General features: G+C 40.8%; 1 protein-coding gene across 7 annotated transcripts in view; it reads right to left on the minus strand.

The window, feature by feature from the left end:
* WDR20 (WD repeat domain 20) overlaps positions 1-8,195 on the minus strand; it is a 46,808-nt gene extending 38,613 nt beyond the window's left edge. For 5 of the 7 annotated variants that reach the window (XM_059819325.1, XM_059819319.1, XM_059819322.1 and 2 more), the window contains exon 1: positions 7,947-8,195. In XM_059819325.1, the coding sequence (XP_059675308.1) occupies positions 7,947-8,195 (249 nt within the window). Of the gene's footprint in view, positions 1-3,825; positions 3,839-7,914 lie in introns of all 7 variants that reach the window. The other 2 variants (XM_059819324.1, XM_059819320.1) reach the window with 1 other exon arrangement.
* Positions 8,196-11,741: the final 3,546 nt, after the last annotated feature.

The raw sequence follows: 11,741 nt of genomic DNA on the forward strand, positions 1-11,741 counted from the left end.
TCAGATGGTTTCCTTTAGCCAACGAACTACAACAATACTTCAAACTAGGGCATTAAATTTGATTCTAGAACGTCAAACAAGATAATTATGGCTTGCAATCCTCTCAGAGATGGATCTAGGCAACATTTAAATAGAGTTTGAACCATCTTCAATGTACGTTTTAACTATTAACAGTTAACTAACTGTTTTGCAGACTATCAGATGTCAAAGCATAATGCAAACTCCTTATAATTTAAGCACATAGCACAACACTTTTGTAAATATTCTGACAAAGCTGGCCCACAAAACTCACCACAGACACAGAAGTATTTGTTACAGATGACCATTATTTGCATCTGTGAGGCATTATGACTAAAATTTTGTCAGTCTACAAAGAATAAGTGCCACAGTTAATGGTTCTACACTAATGTAAATTCCCCCAACTGAATTCATGTAAGTGCAATATTACTATGAATACATTTCAATGCAAAACAAAAACCAAATTATACCTGCAGTGGCAAAAAAGCCCCAACCAACCACACACACACAAATTCACTGCCTATAAAATACTGCACACCAGTTTGGGGGTTTGGCCATTATAGCCTAGTATTCGTTCTCAAACGTGCCAGCCAAACAGACAGCCACAGATAAATGAATATCACCTCAGAGAGCAATCCTTCAGAGGATACACTGCAATAGCTTACTGAAGTCAAACAGTTGTGGTATAGGCTTGAAGCACTGACCAGGAGAGGTAACAGCACTACAGACTAATGCCACTATCTACAACTCAGAAGTAGCCCCCAGATAATTATTATCTTGCAAGCTCCATCAACTGCAGCTATTTCATTCTCTTCGACAGCAAGAAACATTTAACACTGCAACAGTGTAATTTTAAAACAGCCTTTTAGTCTTTAGATTTCCTCTTACTTGAACCAGTCCCAGTTGTTCTATATAAGCCTTACGACACAGTTAAACACTTAAATCTACCTATACTCCTGTAATCTATATTAGCTCTTCACTATTTGCTTCAGAACTGTCATTGAAAGAAAGGGGTTACCAAAACAACCCACCCTTCAGAAAACTCTACAGGAACATTTTGTAATGTGACTTAGTCCTTAGACCAGCCCAGCTGGAATTAAGAAAGAAAACATCTATCTACATCGTAAAAATTGAGCTGGTAAGTATATCCACACATTAAACACCTGAAACAAATTTCCAAGAGACTTTCAAATACCTTCACGAGCACAAATCAACAGGTAAATTACTACTGATCTAGCCACAATACCTCCACAGGACTGGTGAATCCAGTCCCAATGTAACAACTATAATCTACAAGACAGAGAAGAAAAAAACTCAGCAAGAAATTAAGGGATTTCTTAAAAAAACAAACCTACAACACCCTTTTGAAGAGGGACAAAATAGATTTACAGAGGGTCACATCCAGCACACCTGAAAAATGTGGACTACACAAATTCCTCCAGCACAGAAAAAGAGTATCATCCCAGTTGCAGGATGGCACCAGATACCTTTGAGAAAACTTCTGCTATCTTTACTGTGGTACTTCCATTAGCCACCTTTGCCTGTCCTCTCTTTGACAATAAGAGTGATGTTTAATTCTGGCATAAATAAATACTTAAATGCAGAACACTTTGTAGTAGAATCCAATAGTCATAGTAGTAAACCTTTCTTTGGTAACAAAAGAACTGAAACAAAACAGACTGTAAGCACCTAAACAAAGAGGGAAAAGCATACAAGGTAAACTTGCCAGAAGCAAGCACCAAACAAACCTAATTGTCTTCTGAAAAAGTAACTGGACTAGAAGAGAAAAAGCTCAGCAGCAAATGCAATGTGTGGTTTTTAAGTTCTATGGATACTTTTGTTAATGGATGAGAGTACACATCAAATTTGTGAATGACATCAAGATTGGAAGGATGTTTTGCAGTGTGCAGCACAGAATTGGAAATGAAAACACCCTCTAATAAACTTAATAGAATAAAATTAAATGAAAACACTACATGGCATTTATAAACAACAAAAAAAAAAATCAAAGCATGGATAAAAATGGAGAGAAAGCAGCAATGTGATAAGGAACAATCCAAGTGGGTCAACACTATGAGCAGGATTCAAAAATGCCAATATTATTCAATATTTTAGTGAGAATATTAGAAGACAGACACAGCAGGCAATAATTCTCCCTTAATCTGCAGTGAAGTCACAGTGGAAGTACTATATCTAGTTAGGTACCACAAATGCAAGCTCATAGAAGTCAACATAGAGGAGAGCAACCAAACATTTGGAACTCAAGATCTGAGAGTAAAGGTTAAAAGAACTACATTTATTCACCTTAGGAAAAATGAGAGGACAAACTAACAAGTTTTCAAACATGCAGAAGCCAAAGGCAATAGTCAACTGTTCTCTACATCCACAGTAAATAACAGCATTCAGCCTGTTTTTTTTTTTTCCATTGAACAAGAAGTTTAGTTAGATATTGGGGTGGGGGTGGGAAGAGAAGGGAGAAAACTAAGCACCAAAACAAGTTATTCAGGGGGGCTGTGGAATTGTTGTTACTGCACGTTTAAGAACTGGTCACAAAGACATAGGTATACATTTTCTCTGAAGCAGTGTGAAGTATCTTCAAAGATCTTTACAAACATCAGCATTTGGAGGCCTGACACAGCTTAGTGATCTCTAAATATACAGCAATATAAACTCACCTTCCCACCACATCTTGAGAAAATCTGCTGGTTTTCTCCACAGATTCCAGCTTTCAATGCAGAATTGTCTCACACTACTCTTCCCAGAGCAATACATTAAGCACAGTGACAAATGCCACCCATTATCATTCTGTCATTGAGACAAGATCCCAGATGAACAGTCTATAGAATGAAAGTCACCACACCAAGGATAACACTTCTCAACTGGACAAAGACTCCAATATCAAGCCAGACAAAAAAAGGTAATTTAGAGAACTGCAGAGGAAGGAATCCTACGTGTCATCAGTATTTTTACTGATAACCAGGAACTGCCAGTATGCTAACTATTCATAAAAGAAGTTGAGATACAAGATTACTTTAATCTTAGTACAAATATAATTATTTCTAAGCCACTTGCTCCCCGTAAGGTTAAAAAGATAGTCAACAGATTCTGCCCTCCATGCCTCTGCCAACCTGAGCTTACCATCTACACGTGTTTCTATTCCAATACCATTACAACATACTGTAATATTCTATAGCTATTGACAGACTGCTGCTTTAGGTAGCTGCAGAAAAACGTAGAACTGAAGACAAAGCCTCTTTTCATGAGAAAGAGGTTCCAAAAAAATGAAACAACCAATGTTAGGAAAGTCTGCCACACATTAACAAAGAGAATAGGTATTCAAAATTTAAATACAATGCAAAAAGCTTAACATAATGTAATAAGCAGAACTACACATTCAAATTTCATAACTTCCCAATATGTTACGTAAAAACTAAGACTGTGTACCTTGTGACACTATTGCTAATATGTACCTGTATATGACTGTATTGCAGTGACAGTCACAGAATAACTTGCCCAGAAACCTTTACAAAATACAGAGAACACTACATTAATTATCATACACACAACCTTTTAAAAGAAAATGCACTAGCTTCCTAGTAGAAATGGAAACAAATTTTATAGTTAATGTCAGCAACAGTCTAGAAAGCCTTGTTTTGTCAGTCATTCCTAAGGCAAGGAAGATGAGATAGTGCTCTCCTTTTCAAGACTAATGAATGAACTAATAAATCATTTTGCAAAGCTAGCCACAAACCATATTAAAGCACCCCAAGACCGTCTCATAAGCAAGAATCAAGTAACAGCCCTCACTCCTGATTTGGGGCTGCAGGAAAAGGCAAGTCATCCAAAGCAACAATGCGTCACAGTTTGAGCAATAACTTCTGAATTATTACCTTACAGCTAATATATTATAATATTATATTAATATATTCTATTAATACAGATATTTTAATATATTAATATGTCTCAATGTTATATACAATATATTATAATATTATAACCCTACTCCAGGAAGCAGCGAACCCCTAAAATAATAGAAAAGGCTTCCTCTAACACCTATAACTCACTCAATCAAAATTAAGTCAACAATCCCCCAAGAACAGATCATTCTGAATTTGACTTAAGGCTGAAGCTTTATTCAGGTGAGACCTCACAAGGCAGCAGATCTGATCTGACAGCCCAGGACACTGAAGAGGGTAGCCTTGCTCCTTCCCACACAGCACCAGTTGCTCTAATTGTGCCTGCTAATATCTGACCCCATGATGACAGTTCAACTCACCAAATCAAGAGAAAATCTGCCCAGAAAAACAGCACGTATTTTGCTGCTGGTTTATCAAGCTGAACTAGCTTAACCAGAGGCTGAGTACTGCCAAAGACAGCAAGGAGATAGGATCACACTGCCAAGAGGATACTATACTGCTAGATCATAATTTTCAGCCGTCACTAGATCAGTTGAGTTAATGGAAATTTACCCCTTCTGTTTAACAAGAGATCACTATACACATCTAACCTTAAAGCCAAATTTAAGGAGGACTGAAAGGGAAAGCCTATTGACACTCCGTACAATTGAGAATAATTATATACTTACATAAGTAAAGCAACCACTTCTCATTCCATCACACTTTAATTTCTCCTTACTAAACTATAGGTTGAGGTTTTTTTTATTTTCCAGTGGATCCAAATCAGAAAGCAGCAGTTTTCTGGAAGCCTGCATTGCCTCATTAACACAAAGAGAGCTGCATAAATGTCATTATAAAAACAACAATGCGCTTTGTATGACCTGGAAAACATGGAAACACAGTAACATGTTTCAAGGTGATGGTAAAGTTTAGTGGTAACATGGAAACATGAAACTAACAACTCAGCTTCCTTTTTAAAGGGGCAAAGAACAAAGTTGGGAGAAAATACCTTTTTGCTTCAAGAAGTCTCTGAAGACAGCTTGAAATGCCGTCCAAAACTCTCTTGTTTCTCTACCAAACTATTATCATTGTCTATTAGTACTCCAGTCTCCACACCACTGTCCTGGACACTAGACATAACTTTTCAACGAAGTTTCTTATTTCTTATGTATTTAGGATTTAAGGGAAACTAAAAGAAGAAAGCTTAGCATCGTTGATTTCAAGAAATATCCTTTCAAGTGGTACCTTTAACTTAGTATTACATTATTTATTCTTAAGTGTCATTCATGGCTTAAGTGTGACTCTTACTTGATGCATACTGATCTGCAATAGATTAATGCAAGAATTATCTCAGTATCTAACAGACACGATTACTTAAAACAGTGTCCTGGTGGTTCTTTCACTCATTTTAGTAAAAATATAGCACTTTCTTAGCAAGAAAAGAAGCAGACCTTAAAAAAAAGATTAAAAAAGACAAAATCATAGCTACCTGATATACACACACAGCACAGCTTCACTAAATTCAACTCATACTCTAATATTCTAATACAACTTAGCCAAAATGAAAATTATAGTCTTAAAGTGATTAGGGAAATGTTTTAAAGGGATACTTACATAACTATGAACTAACAGTCAAAATTGAAATTATTAGCATCTGTACTATGCAGAAGATCACAAATAGGTTGGTCTTCAACAAGATAAAGTCCCTCTCCCCCTCCTGCCCCCAAGAACAGCAAGGCATGCTGTTTGAGTTTAATAGTTTGTCCAGTTCAAGACAGAATTACATACTGCCAATTTAGGTAACATTAGCTCTCTCCCTTTTATGATAGCCACAAAATACAACTTCTGATTCTGAAAAGCTCAACTAATCAGTTGAAAGACTGTCAGCCTGTTCCTATGTCAACTTTGTGCACAGACAAAACAATGACTTCCAGCTGAATAGTTTCAAAATAAATTCCAAAGAAGCAAGTACTACAAGTTTAAGACAGACCACCTTCCCCATTCTCATTTAAAGCATTTTCCATAAGTGTGTTTCAATCTATTTCAGCTCCTTCTCTAGGTTCACTTTACTAAAGTTAGTGTATTATACATGTAGAATATACAGTGTATTTTAAATTATTAACACTGTAAAAGGTCATTGACATTAATTCTGTTCTAACAACGCGTCTGTTTTACACTACTTCGAGAAAAAATTATTTAACACTGTAACAACCTCAAAGCTCACAAGTTACACAGTAACTGAAAAAATTTTAGTTTGTCAGACTGTTATCACACCAGCAGCTTTTAGCGACTAAAAAATAAAGTACTCACCTCAAAACAATTTTTGTAATTTGAAAAAGTTATTCAGTTTGCTACTTTCAATGAATTTGTATGCTTTAGATTTTTATTTTTCAGAGGTGTGGCAAGAGATGACTAAGGCAACTTGCAAGAATCACATGTACCATTACTAAACTACATAAAGGCCTGCTCTATAGTCCAAGCGAGAGAACTCTGCAGCTACTTTGTATGGAAAAAACAAACATAAGATATCAGAATCCAAAACATAGTAATAATTTAGGATACAGATTTTCAGAGATACTGCCACCCACAATACCTTGTAAATAGTAAAGATAGCAACTACTTATAAATAGCAAATACTGTTTGATACAAAATACTCATCGCATGCTTAAAGAAACTATTTTTAAAGTATAATTTAAAATATAACTAGATTATTAAAATTCATTAAACGGTGAAACTAAAATCCATACACACTTTTCCATATAATTACACAGGATATATCAGATCTGTTAAGTCACAGTCAACAGATAACCATGCAGGCTTTATTCTCCAGTTGGTGCTTACATTTTGTACAGAAGAGAAGTGATATGGGCACTAGCTTAGGACATAGTAGATTCAGGTATAATTCCTTGCTCATCTACAAGCTTCCTGCACAGCTTTACATACGTCACTAGTTCTCTGTGCCCTTATCCCATGTTGAATGGTGGGCTAAGAGCAGGAAGATTTCAAGATACTTACATTACAGCAGCTGAGTCCCAAGTATGTAAGATAATGAACACCCACTTTTTGAAACATAAAATAGAAAGCTGACAATGATTACATCTGTGCTTACATATAGTAGGAGTGACACACGTTCACTCAGCATGACAAATTCTGAATCCTTCTCTAAATCCCATAAAATCAAGGGGCTTAAGAAACAAGTAGAAAGGGTTTGTTCATAAATATGGTGACCTGAGAGACCAAATGCATGCACTGTAGTCCTATATCAAATAATGACAAGTAAGGAGTCTCTCTCAAGCGTATCAATGGTCCTTTCCTGTAAAAGCAACTTTCTCTGTGTTAATTATCTGACATTTAGAACTCAGATCATTGCACTGCTCCCATTTAGAAACAATCCTAAAATCTGCCTATGCGTCAAAGTCACAATAAAGGCCTAAAACTACAGTGAATACTGTAGCCATTCAGCCAAAGCTAGAAAGATTCTAGAACGAGGGATTTGACACCACCATAATCACGCCCAGCATTAGCATCCAGCAAACTCAGACCTGAAGCAGCAAGTGAAGGAGGCCCAGGGTTGCCTTGCCAATGGAAAGCCAACCCTCATTCCTGCACACCAAGGAGGGCCTAAGCAATTGCATCCCTCCAAAAGGCCCACACACACCCCCCTACCGTTGGTGACACCGTATTTGACGTAGCCCATTAGTACTGAGCCAGCGCCGGTCCCCTCACACAGCCCTCCAGCCCAGGCCTACGCTCCCCCTCCCCTAACCGCTACCCCACAGGCCAGTTAATCGAGAAAGCGACTGAAGCCCCAGCCATAACCGGGCCCCAACCGAGAAGCTGCCAGCAGCCCTAAGGCCGCCGCGGGGGGGCCGAAGGAGAGGCGGCCCGGCGGGGCGGCCTCTGCCCCTCGCCCACGGCGCAGCTCCCCGCGGCGGGGCTCCCACACCCCACTGGCAGCCGGCGGACCCTCGGCGGGCGGCCGGCGCGGAGCCCCCGCCACTCCCCCCCAGCCCGGCGGCCGAGCCCCGGTACCTTGCGGACCCCCTTGTAGATGTAGAAGTAGAGCTCCCGGCCCACATTGAAGCAGAGCCGGTCCCCGTTGCCGCTCTGGTCGTTGACGTTGACGAAGGAAACGCGGACCGGGTTGGAGCCCTGCGAGTTGAAGGGCACCCGGTTAGGCCGGCTGTACTCCGAGTGGCTCAGCAGCTTGTACAGCCCCTCCCGGGTGGTGAACTGGGTCTTAATCTCGTTCATCTCCTTCCCTCCTCCCTCCGCCGCCATCTTGGAAAGGAGCATTCATCCTGCCCCAGTGCCCGGATGTAGCGCCACTGCGCAACCGCCGCCGCCGCCGGCGCTCGCGCGGCCCTGCGCGGAGGCGGCCACGCAAACGGCGTAAGGGGGAGGAGCGGCGGCGCCTGTTTACTGCGCGTCTGCGCACGCGCCGGACTGCCTGCCGTTGGGTGGGCCGTCGCGGGGAGGGGGCGGGGTCTGCGGGGGGCCGGGGCACCGGGGGGCGGGGCGGCGGTGGCGGCCTGCTGACGGGGGCGTCGCTCGGCATGGCGGCGGAGTGCAGCGGGCAGCGCTGCAGGGAGAGTGCCGCGGGGGGCGAGGGGAGAAGGGGGTCGGGCTCTGGCTGGTGGGTGTGAGGAGAGGCTTTTCGGGCCCACAGGGACCCCTCGCCTCAGTACGTGGGCGTCTGCCCCTGGCAGCGCGTGCGGTGAGGTGGTAACTGCCGCCGCTTGAGGTGCCGAATTGGACTCGAAGAGCTGTCGGGGTGCGCTGGGGCAGCGCCATTGTAGGGGTGACGGCTCCCGGGTGAGAGCCTCCGCGGGGCAGCCCAAATGGGGTGCCACCATCCTGGCTACGTTCATAGGCTTGTTTGCCTTGGCCCTGGCCAGCTTTGTCCACAGGTTACTGCCAGCGCCCCTGCCAGCTCCTGAAAGCCTGGTCAGATGGGGCTGCTAAACCCTGCGGGGAGAGTCCCAGGGGTAAGTCAGTTAAGAGACAGCAAGTAAGTGTGGAGCTGTACTTCGATGCTTCATGTCAAGGCCACGCTGCCCCTGAAGAAGACAGTACCACCATCCCTCCAGCTCTGCACCAGCCTCTGAACTGCCCGCTGCACCCAGAGCCAGGCTGGGGAGTTGACCTAAATGTTAACCTGAAAAACTCGTTGGCAGATAACTCACTTCGTTGTTCTGATCATCATGCAACTGTACAACCAGCTGTGTTGCACGGTGAACCTGATCGATGTCAGAAGGAAGTGGCATGGCGTTGGAAAGCATTGTTTCCACTGGGCAGGGAGGCAGGACTGTTTCTTTGGCAGCAGTTTCACCTTAAAGAGTTTGTCTAACTACAGCCTCGTGACTGACTCAAGCTGATCTAAGACTGATCTCCAACTGTAAAAAAGGGCTTTGACCTCTCCTCTGTCTTCCTCCCCTCTATTTCCATTACCTCCTTTGCATCAGTTCTAGTAATCATGCAATCAAAGTAAATAATAAATACAGATAATCAAACTTCCAAAAGGCCAGGTATTGAAGCCTTGCTTGAAATTCTTAAGATAAAGCCCATCAGTAATGACCAACAGATCTTGTCAGCTTATCAGCCAGCCCTGCCAGATGGTATTGATGACCTTCTAAAAGCACATAAAGTAGGTGAGCAGACCTGCAATTATTTTAAGAATCATTGTCTTTCTTCCAGAAATTGTTCTTTCATGCAGAAATTTCATGAATGGACTTCCAGAGAGAAGGTCAGAATGTTTTCAGTCACCAAAAGAAGAGCAGGAAATGCAAGGATCTCTAAATAATAATAATGTTCAAAACAGACAAGGATTTTACCAAAAAAAAAAGTGTTGCCCCAAGCAGGCATACTCAGTATGTCTTATTCCTTACACTCTGACAACATTGGGTAGATCACTTTGAGCAGCAAAGCAGGCAAGTTTGCTAGAGGGACCACGTGGAATGCAAATCATACTGAAACCACAGCAGGCCATCCACCACTGATGGAATGAGTGTGATCCAAAGAATAAACAAAGTTAACATGTACCTGGTTATCAGCTGTACATGATGGTGCAGAAAGTTAAAGAATTGATGTAGTGTTTAACATTTACCAAGAAACATCAATAAAAGCTGCTGAGAGATTCCACAGAGAATCCAAGACAAATATTCATTTGAAAAACACAGCTGCAAGTCACAAGAACACTATTGTATGGGCTCATCAACAATACTCATCAAATACTTGGTTAAAGAATGGGAAAAAAGAGATTACAGAGATAAGCCTTATGAAAAAAGTCTCTGTACCACTTGTAAATTCTTCTGTTTCAAGCTAACCAAAGATGATAGTTCTGAAATGATCCCATGAGGACACCCCTAGATGTGTTGTTTTGTGTGCACTGCACAACCAATAAATAGAAGTCAGTCAGAATCACTGCTGTATCATGCCTTTACTTCTTGCAAATGTTTTGGCAAATTGGAAAACAGACATGAGCAAAATTCCCTAACATTAATAAAATAGTGTGGTCTTTTGAGATTGATTTATGCAGGGCATAAATTGGTCCTGCAACTTTTCAGGATGTAGTATTAATAGTGCTTTTGCTGGCTATGAGGAAACTGCCACCTTAAAACTTATGCAATACATGTACAGTTACCAACAAAACTTTTCTATGCTTGAATTTGAATGCCATCTGTTACTTCCCAAAAAGTGCAACAGCTGATATTAGTGATGCTTTTACCAGCTCTTCTGAGACAAAAAAAAAGGAAAAAAAGATGGTGACTACACCCATATTCCACAAACAGTATCTATTCTAGCGTGCACTGCCTGTAGATTATGAGGCAGGAATCAGGAGACCATCTCCGCAGTGTCTGTTAACTGTAGCAGGTCTGTCAAGTCTTGCTTGGACTTCTGATGCCAAAACCAATTTAGGCATTTAGTGTGTGACTCGCTTAAAAGTCAAAAGAGTCAAAAGCTCTGCAGTGTGTCAAATTTTAACAAATTACGAATGTGTGTGAATTATTAACAGACAGAGGCATACAGAGATATGTAAGCAACACATCTGAACTAGTCCAAAGATTGATGCTGGTGAGGAGAATAGCATGCAAGTTCCATTTAATATAGGGAGAAGAAAAAGAATTAGTGTGGGAAATATGTTTCCAATGACTTACATGGACTTTAAAGTACATCTAACTTGCTTTCATCATGAGAAAATATTGTTTATGGTATAGTTTCATAGCTCCTTATTTGCATTAAGAATCTCTTCTTAACCACTACATTCATTTAACACTAAATACATGAGATAATGCATTATGATATGTATTACAAAGTGAAAGGGTATTATCAAGTAAGTTTATCCCATGCTCGAATACATTGTATGTTATTTGTACTCTCATCCCTCCTCAAGAGCAGGAGCATGTGAAACATTTTTTTTCATAGTTGGGGGGGTTTATTACTTAAAAATAAATGGATATTTTTAAAAACAAACATTTGGATTGAAGAAGGCAAGGTAAAAGAAATCTGCTTTGCAGTTGGGATTGGATGACAATGAACTCTATTGTGTCTTTTGGTGTTTGCAATCAGCTCTTTGTAAGTTGTCTCCTGAATAGACTACCTTACCTCCGTAGTGAAGAGTGCTGTTCTTGTCAATAACAGTTCTTATCTTGAAGCCATAGCTGTCCTGGAAATTACGTTCTTTGAAGGTAAGACAGAGATAATGAATTTAATTTAAATTCTATGGAAAGCCAAAGAGATTGGTTTGATATGCCTACAAATAGCTTGTGTTTCTAAGATGTGCTATAGCATTGTGTACTTCTCAAAACTCCCTAAATAGGGAAGACA

This window comes from Gavia stellata, chromosome 7, assembly GCF_030936135.1.
Source record: "Gavia stellata isolate bGavSte3 chromosome 7, bGavSte3.hap2, whole genome shotgun sequence".
In the NCBI taxonomy this organism is placed as follows: domain Eukaryota; kingdom Metazoa; phylum Chordata; class Aves; order Gaviiformes; family Gaviidae; genus Gavia; species Gavia stellata.